This window comes from Canis lupus, chromosome 21 (assembly GCF_011100685.1).
Source record: "Canis lupus familiaris isolate Mischka breed German Shepherd chromosome 21, alternate assembly UU_Cfam_GSD_1.0, whole genome shotgun sequence".
In the NCBI taxonomy this organism is placed as follows: Eukaryota; Metazoa; Chordata; class Mammalia; order Carnivora; family Canidae; genus Canis; species Canis lupus.
This window is the reverse complement of record NC_049242.1, coordinates 13899739-13924065: the sequence shown is the minus strand read 5'-3', so window position 1 is coordinate 13924065 and position 24327 is coordinate 13899739. Positions and strand designations below refer to the sequence as shown.

Below are 24327 nucleotides of genomic sequence, written 5' to 3'. Positions count from 1 at the left end.
CCCATTTAAGTAGGTACCTGGTTTTGTATTTTATTACCTCAAGGGAGGTATATGCCAGGACAAAAACAGAGTGATTTTTAAGTTATTCGAGTTTTGCTTTCCTAAAATCTAAACTCTCAGAATAAAAGAGTTTGTTATAGAGATGAAAGAAAGATTCGCAGGTATGGAGAGAGACATCTCCTAGCATCTTCCCAATCTAGATAAAGATTTTCTCAGATGAAGAAGAGAAAGAGAAGTCTTTGGATTCCAAGGCAACAAGGATCTAGGCTCTGCTTCCTTACAGCATTGCCTGGAAGGCAGAAAGAACTCAGTAAGTAGTGGCATCATAACTTCATCTAGGTTAAGAGAAATACAGAAATTCCGGGGGGAGGAGAGAATCAATGTCTTAGAAGTAGCAAATCACCATCAGACCAGAAAGAACTAGATAGTTCTTTCTACACACAAGAACCCATAACTTAGGGGTAAACTATTATATACGGGATGGTCAATAACCAGATTATACCCCCGTTCCAGGTGGAACTCTACCATGATTCCAGAAAAGTAGGGAAAACCTCAAAAATGATGGAAGTGATTTTGTCCACCACTCAGGGACTAAGAATCAAAAACAAGGTTGACCTATAGAAAATGAATGGATATTTCTTATAAACCTGAATTTATAGACTGAGAATTTATCTCAATGATTATGGAATCTTCTAGATGCCGGGTCTTTTAACTACTGGTTTAGGTTTTTCCCCACAATATCATTACTATTGATGATGATGATGATGATGATGATGATGATGATGATGATAGAGGTCATGGTAAGTTCAAGAGGCAAAGAAAATAAATAATGATCTGAAACAACAGCTTATCATCTCTCACATTGGTGTCTACTCGTCTTTTGTGTCTCATCTTAAATGTTACCTCTCCAGAAAGAAGTCTCTGCTTCCTCCAGATGAGGTTGAGTGTTCCTCATCTATGACATGACACTGTGTTAACCTCACCACATAATGCTGAAACTGCCTGTTTCCACACGTATTTCCTTAATAAATTTTAAGTATCATAAAGGCAGACACTGAATATCATCTCCGACTGGAAAACATGCACCTAGCACAGTCCCTGGTACATAGTAGGCACTCAATAAATCTTTGCTGGGTAGATAAATGATAGAATAAATAAATAGAAGTAAATCTACTGCCTTAAAAATATAACACATTTAGCTTTTAAAGAATTTCTGGTTTATTATCTATAAGGATTTTAAATAGAATTAATGATTTATTCCAAGTCTTATCACACTGTTAATGATAAAAATGTCACAGAGAAATGTCAAAATCTTATCTAAAAGAGTCAGAGCCTCAGTGACCAGCAAATGGTGTCATCAGAAGAAAGAGATATATAATTTTGCCATACCTACCCATAATCTTTAAAGTTCTAACTTAATTCGTTTTCACAGGACTTTCTACTTTATATACATCATTCCTCTTGGTCTTAAATTCTAAAACAAATCAGGTCAGAAGAATTGTTTCATAATGTAGGTGGTTTGGCCATAATTCTTGAAATAGCTTTGAGAAACTTACTAAAAAAATGAACCTATGCAGAAAGCTTATACTTGGAACTCAGAATGACTGACTGGACAGAAGAGAATGGGTAAAACTCATGATCCTTTGCTGACAAAGCAACCTACATTGAGGATACAGAACCCTCGTGCCTTGACTGATACAAATTCCTGAGCAGGAATTATAGCTGGAGAACAGGTCCTCATTCCCTAGTTAAAAAAAAAAAAAAGATTTTATACATCTTAGCCTTATAGTAAAAAATATTTTATAGCCACTGAAATGGTTACACAGTAAATATTAATGAGAGTATATAATGAGAGTATATAATTGAGAAAGATCATTCCTGTAGTTTAGTGAGTATATTGTAATAAAAGAGTGAGCAATTGATTGATTGGCTGATTAACAAAGGCATGAATGAGTAGAATGCCTTAATTCCATGTTTTAAAAATCCAATATTTTTTGAACATCTCCCCACTGATTAGACTTTTCTACTCAAGGAAGTAAACAATGATAGGCCTAAAGGAGAGAAAAAATATTCTACCATATATGGAACACTTGGGCGGTTTACCAAAAACCTAACAGTTCAAATATTTTGTTGTATCAAGTCATTACCATATCATTTTCACAATTTCCAATACATAAGAATTGTAAAATAAATTCAATTAACAGATAATTTTAATACGATGTCTATTGCTTGCTTCATAGCATACTCTTAATCAGTAGCAGAATACAAAATGTATTCTTTTGTTTCTCTCTCCAGATTGCCTTCTCTTTATGCCTCCTGGATTGACCAGTATTTTCTAACATCGAGAATCTGTGGCTTCATGGTTTCCAATAACTCTCACAACCAAGGTGCAGATGACCTTTTTGAGGGATTTTTAAATCTAAAAAAATTCTTTAATAAATTATCTATTTTACTTTTACTTACAGAAATTGGAAACGTTTGAAAACTATCTTTTCCTATCCCTCTCCAGAAATACTCAGTACTTAACTCTTTTGAGTTTTATTGGCTAGGAAAAAGAAAAAAACACAAAGGTTTCGAAATGGAAAAAGTGTCTGGATATAATACTGGTATGGCAAATATGAAAGTTCAAACAAATATAGTAAAATATATGCAAAAGGAATAAAACAGTCACTCGGGTACAATCAATTCAGGTACACATTTTCTCCCTTTAAAGACTCTGGAAAAAAAAAAAAACCCAGTCCAGGAATTTAAGAAAAGCTAGAGATGTAAAGAGAATAAAGAGAATATATCCAGATAATGAATGGCAAATATAAATCACTAAGATACTATAAAAAAGAAATTAAGCCACAAAGTATAAGAAACAGATAATGAAAGAAGAAAATTTCAAATGAGGAAGGAATGAACAAAAGAGTTTTAAGGGCTCCATCCTCAGAGAAAGGAAGAAAAAAAGAAAAACCAAAAGTGTCACTTTTAGGAAGTATGGTCAACCAAAAGGAAAGACTGTGTACCCAGGAACCAACAATCTCAATTTCAAGGATGCCCATGAGATACATGGCAATATCAAGCCTTAGGTTTCTAATTACACAACACATTTTGGCTTTCTTTAAAAAGAACAATGTCAAAACATATGAATTATGAAAATGGTAATATTTAACTTCCAGTACTTGGTAAAAATAAATTTATACACAGTTATATCACTGAGAAGAGTTATAAAAATAATTTAAAGGAAATAAAGTGTTATATAAATGAAAAATATCAGATAGATTTCTATTCAAATTTAAAAGTTCAGAGGATAGGGGATCCCTGGGTGGCTCAGCGGTTTAGTGCCTGCCTTTGGCCCAGGGCGCAGTCCTGGAGTCCTGGGATCGAGTCCCACGTCAGGCTCCCTCCGGGCATGGAGCCTGCTTCTCCCTCCTCCTGTGTCTCTGCCTCCCTCTCTCTCTCTATGTCTATCATAAACAAATAAATAAATCTTTAAAAAATAAAAAATAAATAAAAGTTCAGAGGACGGCAGCCTGGGTGGCTCAGCAGTTTAGCGCTGCCTACAGCCCAGGGTGTGGTCCTGGAGACCTAGGATGGAGTCCCACGTCAGGCTCCCTGCATGGAATGGAGCCTGCTTCTCCCTCTGCCTGTGTCTCTGCCAGTCTCTCTCTCTCTCTCTCTTTCTGTCTCTCATGAATAAATTAAATCTTTAAAAATAAATAAACAAACAAATAAATAAATAAATGTTCAGAGGATAATTAATAAGACCAAAGTTTAAACGCAGAAATGAAATGAGCATCAATCTCAAAGTATTAAAAGCATTGATTTAATTAAGGTAAACAATTAATGTAATGTCATATTTCAACATACTAAAAAATCCTATTGAGTATATTTTATCATTAAAATAACAACTTCCCACTGAAACGCAGAGAAGGACACAACTATCATTAACTCTGATTTCTTACATTAATCCAACATGCAATCAGGTTAGAGCAATTCAACAAGTCTTGTTGAAATAGCCCCATCTGATACACCATGATCCTGTATCACATCAGAGTATGCTAATGCAATTTATCTTGGATTGGCCCTGAATTCTCACAAATAGGTCAAAGATGTCCCAAAGGTTTAGGTGGAAGCAAATCAAGTTACTACAACAGAAAAGAGAATCCTGAATGAAAAGCAACTGTTGGGGGAGAAAACATCTTTAACAAAGAAATGAAAAATCTTTTTGAACAAACTGAAATCTATAAAAACATGGAGAGTGGTGGAGTGGGAGAGATAGAAAATAATCTTTTAAAGCAAAATAGTGGTGAATATGAAGATTTCAGCTTATCTAAGACCTAATCAAAAATAGGGTCAAAAAATGGACTTTATGAGATGTCCACTCCCATTCCCACTTCCCACCACAGTTATATGTTACTAACCAGACCAATATCCTTTCTACTCTTACAATAACATAGAAAATAAATATCAAATGAAAAGTCTGATGAAAATTTCTTGTTTCAACAAGAATATATTCAGCAATCAATAAACATTTGGTTCAATGAGGATAGTTATTGTTAAAATTAGATTTAATTTAGCTCTTTCATCATACCTACCACATATAACAATGAAGAAAGAGATGATAAAAGACACTACTCTCCGCAGAATAAATCTAGGTTATACTTTAAAATATTTGCTTTACTTACATTTTAGATATAATACAAATAGTAAGAATACTAAGCTTAGCCAATTAAAAATATAACACATACATCATAATTTATTTGGCTAGTTTACTGTAAGATTCAAAAACGTATATCTTGATACTAAGTAGTTTTAAAAGATTAAAAACAACATAATTGTTTTTCTAAGTAGATCAGTTCACAAATTACATAATGCATAGATTTTGGCATAACCCAAATATATACTTGTCTTGCTAATTAGAACTTGTTGATTCCTTTAAAAAGTTGACTCATTATCATTAACCAATTATTAAAGAAGGAAGAGAAGAAAGGAGGGAGAGGGAGGGAAAGGGGAGGGAAAAAGGAAGAAATAAGGAAGGAAATAAACATCCAATTATTACTCATATCATGTAATTTCCAATCATGTCACTGCAATTTTTGTAACTTCCTTCAAAGGTAGGAACTTTTAAGAAACTCAGCCTATTGGGTTTAGAACGTTAAGATCAACCTGCTTACTGTTGGTAGGAATGCAGTGCAACCACAATGTAAAACAGTATAGAGGTTCCTCAAAATATTAAAAATAGAAATACTATATGATCCAGGAATTCCACTACTGGGTATGTACACAAAGAAAACAAAAACACTAATTCAAAAATACGTATGCACCTCTATGTTTATTGCAGCATTATTTACAATAGACAAGATATGGAAGCAACCCAAGTATTGGGTTATGTGAATGGATAGAGAAGATGTGATACACACACACACACACACACACACACACACTCTACAATACTATACAGCCATAGAAAGAATGAAATCTTGCCATCTGTGACAACATGGATGGACCATGAGAGAATTCTGCTAAGTGAATAAGTTAGAGAGAAAAATACAAATACCATATTATTTCAGTATATGTGAAATCTAAAATACCAATGAATAAACAAAAAACAGAAACAGACCCATAAATACAGAGAACAAACTGATGGTTGCCAGAAGGGTAGGGGGAGGGAAGGTGTGCAAAAAATGGGTGAAAAGGAGTAGGAGGTACGGCTTCCAGTCATGGAATGATTAAGTCGTGAGGATAAAAGTTACAGCATATGGAATATAGTCAATGGTATTATAATAGCTTTGTATGGTGACTGATTTTCGCTACACTTGTGGTGAGCATAGTATAATATATAGACTTGTCAAATCACTATGTTGTACACTTGAAACTAAGGTAACATTGTGTATCAACTATACTTCAATATTTTTAAAGACATCATTTAAAAAAAAAAAAAAAGACACCTGCTTAGCTAAGTCATACCTAGAACATCAATTACTCATCCTCCATCTCCTTCCCAGATAACTTTTTATCCAATTCTCTACCCGGCCTCTCTCCTTTTCTCTCTCCTTCCCATCTCCTCTCCCTGCTACATACACACATACACGATGTGTTTAAATTCAATCATTAATCTAAAATAAGGCAGTCCAGAAGGGAGAATAAAAGCACACAGTAAGTTAAGTAAGTCAAAGAGCCATGTCATTTATTGGCTACATTACCAAAACCATTCTTCTTCCAGATAAACCAATCGTGTCAAGTCTGGACAGATATGTCTCCAAAATCTTATAGAGCATTTAATTCTCTCAGTGATACTATGGGGGAGAGCAGGAAAAGGAAACAACCCCAGTCTCAAGTTCAATGTACAAAAGGACGTTTCTGGGTATTTCAGAGGTTTCATATATCATCGTCCATCTCCACAGATTATCAGTTGGGTAAAGCATCTCACTCATTATAAGTTTCCTCAATGCACCTTCCAAATCCACAGGTAGAAGGATTAAACATCGTGCAGAGACAGGTTGCCTTTAAACCTTCACCTTGAACTTTAGTTTCAGTGTGTAGCAATTCATATAATTGGTCAGCACTTGGATCTACGCTAGTCCCGTATAGTGGAGTGCAAGGGTGTTCTAATAAATTTTGGTTCAAAACTCTTGAGAAAACTCTTTATAGTTTATCTTATCTTCCACACCATGTCAAAAAAAACAAAACAAAACCAACAAAACTGGCTTCATTAGGATCCTTTGGAATAAAGTTAACCTGGGGTGGATCTAAGTTAAAGTGAATTCCATGCCCTGACCTATAATAGACTATACTTTAGCGATCGGGAGTTAGGGGTTTTCCTCATTTGGGAAACTTGCCAATCATGTTACTAGATGATGCATACATCTGGAAAAACACAGCAGTTACCAAAGTTGTGCTTTATCACAAAAGTGAATATTTACCCTAGGGTAAACCCAAATACGAAATCTACTTTAATCAAAAGATTAATAAATCTGTAACTGTGTTCAGTACAACTGCGTTATCCTTTACAACTATGTAAATCACTTGATAAATATTAAGTCCATGAGGAAGAGCTCCACTTACAAGTTTCATCTTTAAAGATTGTTCAAGAGTAACCTTTAACAAGCTAAGAAAACAAGCTAAAGAAAAGCTCAAATCTGTGGTATCAAATCTATGCTGGTTATAAACGGTAATTTAGACAACTCGAGTTATGAAATCACATGTCTATAACTGTATATTATAGTCCTACTTCATTTCACTTTAGCAAAATAGTATTACAGAATGAGTACCACAGAAAAGACAGTATGACCATAAATATTTCTCAAAACCGAAGTAAAATTTTACTCTCAAATGAAATACAATTTAAATAGTAAATACCAGAACCAAGAAAAGGGAGAAATATATATTACATAGGAAGCCTCATAGCCCACCTTTCTTCTTGACTGGCATTCTTGGGTCTTTCCACTGTCACAGGATCCAAGATCTCTTTTCAGGTCTCAACTTGATCCAGCTGGACTGAGGCCAAGAGCCAGGTAACTGTTGCAAACCACTTCACTGTTCAATTTTGAAATCCAGCCTGTTTTCTCTTCCAGATAAAGAAAAAATTATGTATTTTTCCCACAATTAAACTTTTGACACTGCCCACAGAGTTCAGAGAAAAATAACCTTGAGTTTTTCAATTTTTATAAAACATTTATTCTTTTAAAAAAAACTGAGAAAATTATTGTAAGCATAGAAAATGTTATTAAAATTCCTCTTCAAGCATCAGCATTTTTGGAATTCAATGGCTAACTCAATTAAGGCACAAACCAAATTTACACAGCTGCCTCCTTACTCAATACATGATCAAATTCAAAGATGAACTGGATGATGATAAAGATCCTCAATTCTTTAGAGAAAAATGTAATCCCCTCCTCAACAACAACAACAAAAAAATACTTTTAGAAGCCTTTTGACTCTGGTCTCTGAAAAGGTGGGTGAGTTTGAACAGTTTTCTGGGGGCAGAACACAGACTGAAAGGCCCCTTTTTATTTACTGGACCAGAAGTTCCAGATCTCACCCCCTCAGTAAGACAGGATCCAGCTTGCTGTCACTTTCATTTTTTTCTTCTGTGCTCTCCAAGCCCCTCGGGCTTAATCCTTAATGCCCCTCTGATTCTGATCCTCCCATGTATTAACCGAGAGGATTGAAAAGAAGGAAAGCAATCCCTTGGCATGGAGACATTAAAGTGACAGCGCTACTCAATGGGCACTTGATGCAGGATGAGTTGGCGAAGCAGATTTCTTCACACTGGAGTCATTCACATCATGCCATCTCTTCGCATCCAAGCAGCTCCCTACCCGGCGAGGAAAAACACTGAGACTGTTCGAGAGAAGTCAAACCTTCCCCCAGAGGTGTTTTCTGAGACGATGTGGTAGTATTAGGCATGTGAGCACAAGCTGTGGAAACGGTTCGCGATCTCCTACATCAGAGTTCTGCTGCTTGGCTTCCACATCCACCCTTTCTCTCCATCTCTCTCCAAACTACCCACCTTCCTCTTGCAGAAAAGACCAGCAATCTCTCTGCTACCGCTGGCCACCCCTGCCCACACCCCGTTCTTATATAGAAGTGCACAGAAATGTCCTGCACCCTCCACGCGATGAAGTGTTTCCTCAGGCAGGAGAGACAGCAGCACTAGAAATTATATAACTCTCGAATTTGGCTTCTCTAAGACATGGAGACTGGAGGGTCGGGGGTGCTGGTCTGGGAGGTACTGCTGGGCACTGAACGTGCACAAAAGGGCGCCAGGCCTCCTCGCAGCGCCCCCGCCCGCACCCCGGAACACCGGCCGGCAGAGGGGTCTTCCTGGGCAGTGGGGGTTGAATTCCCCCGGGCCCCTCTCCGAGCGGGGTGAAAGGACGGAATACGAGGGGACTAACGGCCGGGAGAGGAGCCAGACCGCGGCGGGGGGCGGGGAGGCTGCTCGGGGCCGCGCCGGCTGCCGGCTGCGAGCTCTGGGCAGGAGGTGCCCGGGGAGCCGGAGCCTCAACACACGAGCCAGGCCAGAGGGGAGGACTCCCCCAAGGAGCGAAGAGGCCGGGCGGCTCGGCCCAGCTAACCGAGGTGCCCAGAGGGGAGGAGAGCGCGCAGCCACATCCTCGCGCTCGGACCGCCCCCACGCACCCCTCGGCAGGAGGCAAGGGGGAGCTCGGCTAACACGGAGCAGGGAAAGGGAAGGCTGGGCTGGCGAGAAGGCGGGCCCACGGGCGTCTGGACCCCGCGAAGCCAATGGGCCGCCCTCCTCTCTGGACGCCGCGCCCAATCACAGCCAGGATGGAGGGCGCGGCTTTTGACTGGGCCGGGGAGGGCCGGGCTGCAGGCGAGAGGCGTGAGCCGGCACCGCTTCCCGCTCCGGGCGCTCTGGGTCCCCGCCCACCGCCAGTCATGTGACCCGCCAAGATGGCGGCGCTCGGGCGTGCGGCCGGGGCTGAGCGGGAGGACGCGGGTGTGGTGCCGGCGAGAGCGGGGGAAGCGTCCAAGGTAGGGGGAACCCGGGGCGGTAGGAGTCGTGATGTCTGCAGCCTCCGTGTATTTACGGACGCTTCTGAAATGACGGGCTTTCAGAATCTAAAGCGAACAGACTCCCAGGTCCGTGCAGGGCGCAACCAGTGAAGCCCCAAGTTGTGGAAAGAGGCGGAGAGAAAGCGGGAGACCTAAAGTCCGGTCCCGACCGCTTGCAGTTTCTTTTCTCTTGCCTCCTGGCCTTTGAGCTGGCTTTCAACTTGAAATACTACCGTGCAATCTCCACCCCACCAAATTCTCCTCTTTCAAGTATTCGTTTATTTTTTTTTTTTTTTTCAAGTATTCGTTTAAACGTCACTTACTCCGGAAGCCTTCCCACACTTCTCTTGGCTAGGTTAAGTTTGGCTTTTCTTACGTCTTCTGTTTGTTTTCGTTTTGTTTTTATGGCACACTAATTCTGCCTTTAAATTACCTGCCTTTTTTGTCCTGACCTCGGTTGGGTTGTAGATTCCGGAGAACGCGACTGCATCTTAATTACCCTGGGGTCTGTCGAATACCAAGTGCTGGTAAATGATGAGCGAATATTGAATAAAATTCTGAAAGTCCGGTAAATACTACACGTAAAAGCAGAACAATATGGTAAAATGCTTTGCAGACTATAAACCTGAATACATACAGTCTTACGGGGATAATAGTGGTGACCAGTTTAGCGGCCTTGGACTAGTCAGTTTTTAGATAAAATACTAATTAGAGTAGATGGAGGGAGGTGGGTGGCCAATGGTCTAAATAGGTAATGAGTATTAAGGAGGGCGCTTCTTATGAGCACAGAGTGTTAATATGTAAGTGATGAATCATTAAATTCAGCTATTGAAACCAATATTACACTATATGTTAACCAACTGGAATTTAAATAAAAATTTGAAAAAAGTTTTAGAAAGTTGATTATAGCAAAGTCTTTACATTTTAGTACTTGTTAAGAGTCCATCAGAAAAAAAAAAGTATCAGAAAGTTATTAGTCTATTTCTCTGCTTTAATAACGGTGCTTTCCAAAGACTAGGCACTACATAAATATTTGTACTTAACACATATTTGTCCTTTTTCAGCATTTTAGAATCATAATACTGGGTCTCTGGGCTCCCTGTGTACTGATAGTGTAGATAAGGTGGAAGGTTGGTATAAGGCATTGCCTAAGAGTTTTCTTTGTGGGAAGTAAGAGACTCAAATGAATTGGATGACAGTAAAATAAACATTTATTTTAAACAAACCTATGATAAATTACCATGTTACTGTTATCTGCCTTGATAGAACATTAGATGGATTAGATACAGAATCTCCCTTAGATATTACTGTTATCTTCCATTTTCCATTTAGATGTTCAATAGAGCCAAAAGATTAAATCTAGTCTGTGAGAAAAATGTAATTTATAATTTCTTTCCTTGTCCTCCAGATATTTTAAACAAAAAGAGTAGTACTAGCTGAGTCCAGTTCTGCAATGATGCAGGAAAACTTTTCCATTATTACTCATTGTGTCCTGGGCTTATGAAAGTTGAGAAGAGCCCATATCTCCAGAATGTTGATGCCATGGATGAATTAGCCTTTCGTTAGTTAGGGTTAAGATTGGTACATATCACTTATTCAGCAAATGAGAATTATAGTGATGTTCAACAATTACAGCCATGTGTCCACTGATTAGTAGCATCAGAATCACTGATGTTATTAAAATGAAGATTTCTAGACTTCACCCTACTGCCATTGAATCCAGATATCAGGAGGGAGTTCAAGAGATCGCATTTCAAATAAACTCCCCATGTGATTCTTGTGCACACTAAAGGTTGAGAATTACCGATTTTTTATCTTCTCTGTTCTTTATGCTTAATCCATTCCAATTCTCTTGCCTGAGACCCCTGATATTTGAGATCTAGTTTATCCCCTTGATTATAAATGTTAAAATGGAGGTCAATATAAATTGTGAAGGGCCATATTTTTTTAATCTATTCATCATCTCATCTAGAATCCCATAATGCCAATCCCATAAATAAAAAGATTTAACAAATGTTAAGACTTTTGACAGAGATCCAAGTCTAACCCCGAGCAAAACATTCAAAAAGGATCCTTTCCTAGGATCCAATTTTGTTTTATCTATCACTGTTTTTTACTTCCTTTTAAGATGCTACCGTATAAACCTACATGGTCCCTTGACATTGGCAACTGTTTGTTCATACATCACACTTGGGACACAGCCATGAGTCCAGGCTCCCTGGTATACCACATAAAGTTTCCAGCAAAGGCTATGCTTCTGCCCCAGGGGCTCCTAGGGAGCTGGATATATAATTTATGTAATCCAAGCTATCCATGACCCACTACCTCTTCCTAGCCTGGAACAGTGTCCCTCTTTCTGATGTTCTCTGTCACTATTCTCCAAGGCAATCCCTGCTCTGCTTCTTCAGGAAACATAATCTCCAAAATGAGCTCAGGCTTTCATGAGATAGTTGCCAACAAGTAGCTATTGCTTCCTTCTACCTCTGAAAAAGCTACAGCAAGAACTACAAAGGACCTCGCTGCCTTTGGGGGAAACTGAAGGAAAATAAAAACTCAGTATCTCAGGAGATTATCCTTCTACACTAGGTACTAAGGGAGGTCAACCTTTCTGAACCTCATTTTTTTTTTTTTTTTCATCTATTAAAGTGTAAAAATAGGGACGCCTGGTGGCTCAGTGGTTGAATGTCTGCCTTCAGCTTAGGGCATGATACCGGAGTCCTGGGATTGAGTCCTGCATCAGGCTCCCCACAGGGGGCCTGCTTCTCCCTCTGCCTATGTTCTTCCTTTCTCTGTTTCTCATGAATAAATAAATAAAATATTTTTAAAAGTAGAGATGATCATTATCCTACCAATTTCTCAAAAAAACATTGTCTAGCAGATAACAAAAGCTACTAAATGCTGATTGAATCATTGACAAAGTATGTGAAAGCAGATGACATTTTACTAGAGTCTAAATGTTTTTTAATCTGAATCTAAAATTTATAAGATTTGTTATTAATATCATTAGCTATTATGGTCTGAAATTTTGTGTTTTCCAGGACATCAGCATGGCAACATACACACCTGGTCAGCCCAGTCTTTCTCTAGAAGATGCAAAATTCAGAAGACCAATGGTCATTGAAATCATAGAAAAAAAATTTGAATATCTTAGAAGAGAAAAGTAAGAGACACACCCCTTGTCAATAACCTCAGTTATTGACTGAAAGTCAGTAACTTTATTTGCCGATCTTCTATATTGCCATTGTTTCTGAGGATCTACAATCCTATTAACTCAATTTAGTAGGTTATAAAGAAAGTTCATGAAAAAAAGAACTGGAGGGAAACATGGATGGTGGAAATAGTGGTTTGTTGGAATATTGGGACTGTGGATAATTTATTTTGCTTCTTAAAAAAGAAAATGTCCAAAATTATTGTTGAAATGTTATTTGTACAATAAACATCTTTTTTTTTAAGATTTTATTTATTTATTCATGAAAGACACAGAGAGAGAATGAGAGAGGCAGAGACACAGGCAGAGGGAGAAGCAGGCTCCATGCAGGGAGCCCGACATGGGACTCGATCCCGGATCTCCAGGATCAGGCCCTGGGCTGAAGGCAGCACTAAACCACTGAGCCACCCAGGCTGCCTTACAATAAACATCTTTAAAAGCAAGTAGGAAAACACCCTTTTGGGAGCTACTTATATTTAATTGATGTTCAATTACAAATTAAATTCAGTTTAGAATTGATTAACTCAGCGCAGTGCTGATTTCAGCAAAAAGGAATACTGATTCCATGATGTACATATAGTTTCATATTACCATTTCAATTTAGATTAACAGAGCTCAAGAAAAAAAAAAAGGATTTAATCTTAGACCTCAGACATTTCTGAATTTAGGTATAAATCTGAATAAGTAAAACTAGATCTGTCTCTTTGCATGAAGTTTTGGCAGTCCTAGACAAGTTATTTGAACTATACCTGCACTAATTAAGAAATAGTTATTGGCTAGAAGGCCTAACCAAATGTAAACAACCTTTGTTCATATTATATAGCAAATTCTTTTAATAGCAAAAGCAATATTCTTAGGCTTAGATATCTCAAAATATTTGGCTATATTGGTACATACTCATTTCTATTTGTGGCCAAAATTTCTCTCTTAATAGAGTTCAATTTTAGAACCACTCTAAGTGATCTCAGAAAGATAATTCTATCCTCTCATTAGAATGCAAGTTCCATGAGAGGTGGGATTTTTTTTCTTTATTCACTACCCCATCCTCAACACTTAGAAAATGTCTTTTATATAGTTAAGTGTTCAAGATATAGTTTGTGTTGAGTAAATATGTAATAATAAAAGACCACTCAGGAAAGGCTATATATCTTAAGAGAATATAATGTGAATGTCATTTTTCTCATTGTTTTTTCTATTAGGACTTTAAATACATATGGCACAGTCTTCTTTGGAACAGCAGCTAGTTTCTCTGGATTATTGGCCAACCTCATTTTCAGACACTGCTTCAAGGTTAAACATGATGCTTTGAAGACATATGCATCAGTGACTACACTTCCGTTTTTGTCTACTGTAGTCGCCTATAAGTTCCTTGTAACGGATGCTTTGTATTTAGGTAAATTTAAATTCATTAATGTATAATGTGTTTATGTTTAAGTAAAATTACACATTAACATATACTGTTACAACTGCTGATGATGATCACTAATGCTTATATATTGCTTTACCAATTAAGTACTTTCACATATATTGTCTTATTTCATCCCCGCAAAAGTCCTCCTGATTAGGAAGGGCAAGTGGTATTATGTCCTCTTTACAGATACACAACCAAAGCCAAGACATGTTCACGTAGGCTAAGAAGCAACATAATACACTGGAGGAAAAGCAAGCTTTAGGCATACTACAGACATGATTTCAGATTCTGCCTCCCACCACTTAAGTTTTATGACATTGGGCAAGTCATTTAATATCTAAGATTCAGTTGTCTTACCTATAAATGAGGACTACTAGTACTCACCTCACAGGACTGTTGTGATAATTAAAATACTGTACGTTAAATGCCTAATGAGGTATCTGGCTTACGTAGACTTCTAATGTTATTTCCTGCCTCCTCCCCTTACCTGAAGTTTCATAACTAGTAATTGATGGAACCTCTGAATCCTGCTTATATATCTCTTTCCCAGGGAAACCTTCTCTGATTCCCTCAGGGTAGTTTATGTTTCTAGATACATTCTCTATTCATTTTACCTTCAAAGCATTGTGCACACTTAAAAAATTATTTAAATATTTATTTAAAAATATTTGTCTTTTTCTTTCTTTCCTGGTGGCATCACCTAAAGGTTAGAGATTGGGTCTCTTTTATGCAGCATTATATCACTAATACATGCCTAACAATAAAACTATGTTAACCTAGAATCCAGATGTCTGGGTCTGCTAATTTAATATTTTTCATTTTGAAATTGCTTCCTCAACAAATACATATATAAGAGATAACTCCCCTTAAGTGTAATAAAAGCATTTTTTAATGTGGTTCATTTAGTCTATCACGTGCCTTAGACTGAATTTCTAATATTCTATGTTTCACTATGATTGAGGACAGTACAGATAACTACTCTGTGAGGGCACAAGAGTGTCTTAATAGTTCTTATTCTGAGTTTTAAAAGGAGACCAAATTTACTTTTGTTTTCCAGGCAATATAAGCCAGGAAAATTGTGTTCTGAGGAGTACACTGGTCGGCATAGTATGTGGTTTTTTATATCCCTGTGGTTTGGCTTTTTCTAAAAATGGACACCTGGCAGTCAAGTAAGTCCATCTGTTTGTTCCTTTTCTTCCTTTCTCCTTTTTTTTTTTTTTTTTGTTTTGTTTCCTTAATGTTAATAAACTTTTCTTATTATGCAGCTGCAAATGACACATTTTAATCAGAATGTAGTTTGGTACTTCAAATAGCCTTAATTAAACCTTTTTTGCTATCTACATGAAAGACCTTAGAATAAAAATTATCCACTTAGGAAAAATCAATGAACTTTTCATAGAAAATATATCCAGAAGAAGTTCTTAATTATTTTTCCTTTTTAGGTATCATACTGTTCCACTGCCACCAAAAGGAAAGTTTTTACTTTACTGGCTGCTGCTTAGTCAAAGAGAGATAAAAGGGATGATAATTCCTCTAGTCTTTCAGACTGTCTTTGGAATATTTAATGGTCTACAGCACTATGCAATATTTGAAAGTACACTTCAGAAAACTGTACATGAAGATTAATCAAAGAGTGAATGGATACTAAATCAGCAGAGTGGAGTTTTTTATGATGAGGACTCAGGCATTGCTGAAGGAGTTAAAAGTAACTCTGGACAGTTTGTTTCTGTTCCTTTTGCCTGGTATACAGCAGGTACTCAATAAATATTCAGTACTTCAGTATTTAAATGTAAGCTTCAGGGTAGCCCTGGTGGCTCAGCGGTTTAGCGCTGCCTACAGCCCGGGCGTGATCCTGGAGACCCCGGATCGAGTCCCACATCGGGCTCCCTGCATGGAGCCTGCTTCTCCCCCTGCCTGTGTCTCTGCCTCTCTCTCTCTCCTCTCTGTGTAATCTAATGAATAAATAAATAAAATCTTTAAAAAAAAAAATGTAAGCTTCATCTTTCTTCATTGTGTGTGGAAATGGGTTTGGGATGTCAAGGTCTGCTCTGCACATTTATATATTCATTCATAAGAAATGTATTAAGCATCTTACATCTCAAGATACTGTGTAAAATATAATAAGGAATCGTCCTTAACCCAGAAGGAACTCACAATTAGAAGAGGAATTTAAAATATGAGCACATAGCAAGAGAAGGTTTGAGAAGTATACAAATAATTCTGTGGGCATATTGAAGATATGACTGTTAACTACTTGGGCAGAAGGGAAAACTAAGGGGAAAAAGTGACATTTGACCTAAATTTTGAAGGAGCAGTTGAAAGTTTGTACCTTACTCCATGACTTGACTTTGCCTTTCCTACAATACAAAAAACTGGGAAGTCTATTGATACTTCCCTTTGGTGTTAGAAAGCAGTACATGCCAGAGTGGCTGTAAGAGGCCAAGGTTTCAAGAGTAAAGTGATGCTAGGTGAATGAAGCAAGGTACTAGAGGCAAGATTGGTCAGAGATATTAAGTACAGCCTGGGCTCATCTCTCAGGTTCAAATCTGGGCTTTACTGCTTACCAACAGGATAGGATGAGTTTTAACAAGCTATTTCACCTCTCTGCACCTCCGTTTCCTCATTTGTAAAATAAGAATAAAGATTTTACTGACTTCATAGTACTGTTGGGATTAAATGAGTTAATATATGTAAATCGAAACGGTGCCCAACTCACAGGAAGTCTACATGTGTTATTGCTGTTACTATTACTGTTGCTAGGATTCCATACCAATTATCACAATTCTTTCCCTGCCTTCAGTTAATGATTATAGCATTTTTCTAGGAATAATTAGAAGCACAGCAAAGAAAATTCACAAGCTATCTTTCATGTGAATAAATATGTATTCATTTATTCAGCTAATATTGATTCAAGACCTAGCGTATGAAAGACATCCTATACTACACATTTGGCAAGTTACCTAACTTTTCTGGGTTTCCTCTGAAAATATACTAATATCCACTTTGCAGTGAGATTGCAAAGATTAAAGTACGTGGAACCTTACCTGCTATATAGGTATAAATGTGTTTATGTTTTCTGTTTCTCCTCCATTTCCCCCAACTGCCTTAACCATGTGATTCCCCACCCCACCCACCCCACTTTTGTATTGGATTATATCATTGGATTGCTTGCAATGTATTGTATTGATTTTTCTCTCTGCTTTTATCAGCTGCCACCTAAGAGAGGGGCACCTGGATTGCCTTGCTCAGAGATCAAATGGGACTTCCATTCGTAATTCCATAGGCTTGTAGTAAATAAAGATTTTTAAAAGGTTTTATTCACTTGAGAGCGAGAGAGAAGGAAAAGCAGGCTTCCCCTTGAGCAGGGAGCCCAACGTGGGGCTCAATCGCAGGACTCCTCCTGCATCAAGACCTGAGCTAAAAGCAGACACTTAGTCAACTGAGCCACCCAGATGCCCTAAACAAAGAAGTTCTTAATGAGCTCAAGAGCACCTCCTATGGCTATATACCCCAGCCCAATGCACAGGAAATAGGGAAAAACTCAGAAGTACCACTTTCTCTGGAAGCAGTCTGCATATTTTTCTACCTCCTGCCAATGGGGTCCAGCTTCCAACCAGCTTGCATTTAGATGCTGAGAACCTCCCCTTTGAGATACTGATGGATTTTGGCATACCCTTAACTGCTGGGAGCCACTAAGAACAAAGAAGGTGACTTGGACAATCACAGATTTAAAACACAACTAGGAAAACAAGCCAGGCTAATCAATGAGATTCATCTCCTACATGAGACCACTGAAAGTCACACACAAAAGAATAAAACCAGACCCCTATCTCACATCACATAAAAAATCAACCCAAAATGGATTAAAGACTTAAATATTTGCAAACCATATATCTAATAAGCTAACATCCAAAGTATTTAAGGAACTACAACTCAAAGCAAAAAGCAAACAATGGATTTTTTAAATGGGCATTTTTTAAAAAGGCATTTATATGCCTTTTCCAGAAAAGACATATAAATGGCCAGCAGGTACCCCAAAAGGTGCTCAGCATCACTAATCAGGGAATTGCAAATCAGAATCACAATGAAATAGCGACTCATACCTGTTAGAATGTCTAGCCCCAAAAAGATGAGAAAGAAAATGTTGGTGAGGATGTAGAGAAAAGGGAACCCTTGTGCAGCGTTGGTGGGAATGTAAATTGGTGCAGCCACTACATAAAATAGTATGGAGTTTTCTCAAAAAAGTAAAAACATGGGGCAGCCCAGGTGACTGAGTGGTTTAACGCCGCCTTCAGCCCAAGGTGTGATCCTGGAGAAGCTGTGATCGCGTCCCACATCAGGCTCCCTGCATGGAGCCTGCTTCTTCCTCTGCCTGTGTCTGTGCCTCTCTCTCTCTGTGTCTCTCATGAATAAATAAATAAAAATTTTTTTTTAAGTAAAAACAATACCATATGATCTAGCAATCCTGCTCCTGGGTATATATCCAAAACAAATGAAAACATGATATCAAAGAGATCTATATTCCCATGTTTATTGCAGCATTATTCACAATAGCCAAGATATGGAAACAACTTTAATGTCCATCAATGGATGAATGGATAAAGATGTGAAAGATACACAGTCTATTGTCTTTATATACATTATATATATATATAGATAGATAGATAGATAGATATGTACAATAATGTATAATAATATATAGGGGGAATGCCTGGGTGGCTCAGTGGGTTAAGTATCTGCTCTTGATTTCATCTCAGGTTATGATCACAGGGTCATGAGATCAAACCCTGCACTGGGCTCTACACTGAGCATGGCTTGAGATTATCTCCCTCTCCCTCTGCCTGTCTCCACCCCTCCTCCCCCATGCTTGTGCTATCGCTTTCTCTCAAATACACAAACAAAATCTTAAAAAATAATACTGTATTATAACTGAATATTATAAAAAATATATACAATAATATATATATTATACAAATAATGTATGTCTATATACATATATATATAGTAAAATTCTTCAGCCATGAGAGGGAAATCATGCTATATGCAACAACATGGGTAGAACTTGAGGGCATTATGTTAAGTGAAATAACACAGGAAAAGAAAAATAATAGTATGATATCATTTATTAGTGGAATCTAAAAACAAAAAGTCAAACTCCTAAAAAACATAGAGTAGAAAAGTGGCTGCCAGATACCTGGATGCCTCAGTTAAGCATCTGCCCCTTTAGCTTAGGTCATGATCTCAGAGTCCTGGGATCGAAACCCAAGTCAGGCTCCCTGCTCAGCGGGGAGTCTGCTTCTCCCTTCTCTGCCCCTCACCCTGCTCATTCTCTGTCTCTCTGTCTCTCTCTCTCTCATGTACACATGTGCACACTCTCAAATACATAAAATCTAAAAAAATAAAAAGTAAAGAAAGAAAGAAAAGTGGTTACCAGGGGCTAGGGTGGGAAAATAGGGAGCAGTTTGTAAAAGGGTACAAACTTTTAGCTGTAAGATGAATAGACCTGATGATCTCTAATGTAAAACATAGAGACTATAATTGATAATACTGTACTGTATAATAGACATTTGCTAAGCGATTAGAACTTAAGTGTTCTCACACACAGGGTAATTATATGAGGCGATGGGTGTGTCAAATAGGACATTCTCTTACTATATATATATATAGTAAGATAAGATAGTAAGATATATCAAGTCATGACAATGTACACTTTAAATATCATAAATTTATATGTTAATTATACTACAGAAAAACTGAAATTTTTTAAAACTCCAGATTCAAGAAGCTCAATGAACTCCAACCAAAAGAAATACCTAGAAAAAATAGCCTCACACTAAATCATAATCAAATTGCTTAAAACCAGTAACCAAAAGAAAATCTTTGTAGGAGCCTGAGAAACACAGAAATAAGAATGATAACAGACTTCTCACTGGTAACAGTGTTAGCCAGAAAACAGTAAAGCAAAGCTTTTAAAGTACTAACATTAAAGGGCAGCTGAGTGGTTCAGTCAAAGTCAGGTTAAGTGCCTGATTTTGGCTCAGGTCATGATCTCAGAGTCCTGGGGTTGTGCCCCACATCAGGCTCCCTGCTCAGCAGGGAGTCTGTTTGTCCTCTTCCTCTGCCCCTCCCCCCGCTTGTTCTCTCTCTTTCTCAAATAAATATAATCTTTAAAAAATAATAAAGTACTAACATTAAAAATAAAAAGTCAGGGCAGCTAGCTGGCTCAATTGGTGGAGCATGGGACTCTTGGTCTCAGGGCTATGAGTTCAAGATCCATGTTGGGCATAGGGATTACTTTTCAAAAACTCACCCTAGAATCCTATACCTAGCAGAAATATTTTTCAAAAACTAATGCTAAATAGGGAGGATGACGTCAGCAAGATGGCAGAATAGGAAGCTACAGACTCCGCCCCTCCCATGAAGACATAGATTTAATAAAACACAGTCCAAGTACCTTTATTAGAAATTAAGAAACTGTTACCCAACACAGTATGGCATAATTAGGAGAAGCCCCCCCCCCCCAACTCCCTTCTCCTTATTGAGAGAAAGGAGTGAAACTTATGTCCATCATTCTTTTAGGGGGCTGCCCAAGGGACCATTTTGTCTTTCCTGAATCCAAATACTGACAAATGGTGTGCTAGGATAGGGATGTCTGAGAACTAAGGCCATAGACATGCACCAGTTTTCATTATCACAGAAACGCTAGGTAAAGCTCAAATATTGCAGCTTACTACAGCACCGAAGAGGACACAGTATCACAGAGCAACACCAGCAAGAGCTCTTGTGAAGAAATTGGCAAACTTCTTCAAGCAATTAGAAAATACAAAAGAAAAATGGCACGTTTAAAGGAGCGAATTAAATCTCCAGAAACTAAAGAAAGAGAGATATACGAGAAAAGGAGTTCCAAATTATTGTCATAAGGATACTTAATGAATTAAAAGACAATACTGATAGACGAAATGAAATCAAGAAAATAATGCATGAACAAAATGAGAATATCAACAAGAGATAGAAACTATGAAGAACCAAACAAATTCTGGAATTTGGGAATATAATATCTGGATTGAAAAATTCACTAAAGGTACTCAATAGCAATCTGAATAAAGAATCAACGAACTCAAAGACAGGACTTTTTTTTTTTTTTTCCAGTTAGCTTCCTTGGATAAGGAAGGGCATTTTGTGTTGAAGCCTTTTTCCTTTTTTATTTTTATTATTATTTTTTTTATTGGAGTTCAATTTGCCAACATATAGCATATCACCCAGTGCTCATCCCATCAAGTGCCCCACTCAGTGCCGTCACCCAGTCATCCCAACCCCCTGCCCACCTCCCTTCCCACTACCCCTTGTTCATTTCCCAGAGTTAGGAGTCTCTCATGTTCTGTCATCCACACTGATATTTTCACTCATTTTCTCTAAAGACAGGACTTTTGAAATTATTGTGGCAGAGGAGCAAAAAGAAAAGAAAAATGAAGAAAAATGAAGCAAGCCTAAGGCACTTTTGGAACATCATCAAACGGAACCATGTATGCACTATGTGAGTCCCAGAATGATAAGGAAGAGAAACTATTTGAAGAAATAATGGCCAAACTCTTCCAAAATCTGAGAAAAGAGCAGGCATACAAGAAGCTTAATGAACTCTAATTAGGAAAAATCCAAAGGGATTTACAATGAGAGAAACTGTTGGAGGTAATCAAGAAAATGTGACCACCAGTTGACCTGCAAGTTGGACCTGGGCAATTGGAGGCTCCTTGAATATACATTCTGTCTACCATCCTCATAGAGGGAGCGGTCTTCAAGGACACAGCCTTGAGAGAGCAATGTGTTATTGAGACCATCTGGACAGTGTATGTGACTGAACCCAGTCAAGTTTCTGGTGGTTGAGGACAGAGATCAATTTGTCTTGTGGCCACCCAAGACAAACCTTGTATGTAAGTTCTTTATTAAACCTTCTACCAATTTGGACTGATTTGCCTCTTGCTTTGGTCTCTGCTTGCCCTTCATGTACAGAAGCCAGTTTGCCAACCAACAGGTATCATAAACTGTCAAAAGTCATGAACAGAGAATCTCGAAAGTGGGAGGAAAGCAATTGTTACATACAAAAAAGCTACTACTAGATTGTTGGCAGATTTCTCAGTGGAAATCTTGTAAGATAGAAGGGAATAGGATGACATATTCAAAGTACTGAAAGAAAAAATGCCAACCAAGGATATTATATCCAGAAAAACTGTCCTTCAAAAACAAAAGAGAAATTAAGAATTTGTCAGATAAACAAAAGTTCAAGGAGCTCATCACCAATAGACTTGCCCTATAAGATATTCTGAAGGGAATCCTTCAAATTGAAGCAAAAGTACTATAAACAGTAACACAGGGGTACCTGAGTGGTTCAGTCTAAGCAACCAACTTGATTTCAGCTCAGGTCATGATCTCAGGATTGTGAGATTGAGCCCCACAACAGGCAACCCCACTGAGTGGGGTGTCTGCTTCAGGATTCTCTCTCTCTCTCTGTCCCTCCTTCTGCTCATGCTCTCTCTCTCCCTTTCTCTCTAAAATAAATGAATAAATCTTTAAAAAGGGACACCTGCCTGGCTCAGTGGTTGAGCATCTGCCTTTGGCTTAGGATGTGATCCTAAAGTCCCAGGACCAAGTCCCACATCAGGCTCCCTGCAGGGAGCCTGCTTCTCCCTCTGCCCTATGTCTCTGCCTCTCTCTCTGTGTCTCTCATGAATAAATAAATAATCTTTTTAAAAAAATATTTAAAAAAATAAAAGACAAAAACAAGAAAAACACTAACACAAAACCATATAAAAATGGAAAACTAAAAAAAATAAAAATAAAAAATAAAAAATGGAAAACTCCCTGGTAAAGGTAAATATTTAGACAAATATACAAGCTTGATGTATGATAATGTATATATGCAAATCACTTTACAATCCAGTATAGAATTTAAGAAACAAAAACAAAGGGATCCCTGGGTGGCGCAGTGGTTTGGCGCCTGTCTTTGGCCCAGGGCGCGATCCTGGAGACCCGGGATCGAATCCCACATCGGGCTCCCGGTGCATGGAGCCTGCTTCTACCTCTGCCTATGTCTCTGCCTCTCTTTCTCTCTCTGTAACTATCATAAATAGATAAAAATTAAAAAAAAAAAAAGCTATAATATGTATGTTGATGAATATGAAATATAAAAAGATGTAACGTATATCATTAATAACATATAGCAGGAAAAGTGAAGATGTAAAGGAGTGGATTTTACACACAACTGAAGTGATTATCATACTTAAGTGATCAGCTTAAAATAGATTGTTATAACTTTAAAATGTTTCCTGTTATTGCAATGGTAATCACAAAGAAAATAACCATATAATATACACAAAGAGAAATGAAAAGAGAATCAAAGTATAGAACATTCCCTTAAGAGAGACATGTTAGACCACAAAACAAGTCTTAAAAATTTAAGAAGATTCAAATCATTCAAAGCATCTTCTCTAACCACAATGAAATGAAATTAGAAAGAGAAGAAAAACAAGGCAATCCACAAATATGTGGAAACTAAACAATGCATCTTTTAAATTACTCAAATATATGTTATATTTAGGCATAACTTAAAATTCAAATTATAATTCAAATATATTCATTTTACTATAAACCAAATCCCTCTTACTATGTTTAGACTCAATTGACATCAGGGTCAGAAGAGGCAGTCCACTATTGGCCCTCCTACATGCCCTCCTGCATGTGGAGTGTGTCAAACTGCAAGCCCTAACTGTTTTGACTCCACACCCTTTCTATAGCTAGTCATGCAAGCAAATTAATAAGTCGACCACAGCTGACTGTCATACAGTTCCCTTGATTTTTTTTCACACATAAAAATGCCCATTTAACAGATTCTTTTTATAAAATACAAAGTTTTAATTATTTTTAAGTATTTATATTTTGGATTCTTTATAATTGAGATATAATTAACATAACATATTAGTTTCAGGTGTATGACATAATGATTCAATATATGTGTATATTTCAAATGATCACAGTAAGCCTAATTAACATTTTTCACCACACATAATTACAAACATCTTTTCCTGTGGTGAGAACTTTCAAGATTTGCTGTCTTAGCCACTTTCAAATATACAATATAGTGTTATTAACTGTAGTCACCATGCTGTACATTATATCCCCAGGACCTACTTATTTATATCTATCTTGT

General features: G+C 37.6%; 2 protein-coding genes across 13 annotated transcripts in view; one reads left to right on the top strand and one right to left on the bottom strand.

Annotated features, from left to right (window-relative positions):
• The window catches only part of DLG2 (discs large MAGUK scaffold protein 2), a 1987603-nt gene that overhangs the window by 1954668 nt on the left and 8608 nt on the right, over window positions 1-24327 (bottom strand). For 5 of the 12 annotated variants that reach the window (XM_038568420.1, XM_038568422.1, XM_038568423.1 and 2 more), the window contains exon 1: window positions 7398-9136. The exons of 1 other annotated variant lie outside the window; for it this stretch is intronic. In XM_038568420.1, the coding sequence (XP_038424348.1) occupies window positions 7398-7416 (19 nt within the window). In that variant the 5' untranslated portion in view covers window positions 7417-9136. Of the gene's footprint in view, window positions 1-7397; window positions 9138-24327 lie in introns of those variants that run through there. 6 more of the 12 variants (XM_038568453.1, XM_038568428.1, XM_038568429.1 and 3 more) reach the window with 3 other exon arrangements.
• TMEM126B (transmembrane protein 126B) lies at window positions 9333-16072 on the top strand. Its single transcript, XM_038568455.1, has 5 exons — window positions 9333-9486; window positions 12546-12667; window positions 13915-14108; window positions 15184-15295; window positions 15569-16072. Exons 1-5 carry the CDS (start codon window positions 9406-9408, stop codon window positions 15750-15752), a joined length of 693 nt encoding a protein of 230 aa, XP_038424383.1. The 5' UTR covers window positions 9333-9405; the 3' UTR covers window positions 15753-16072.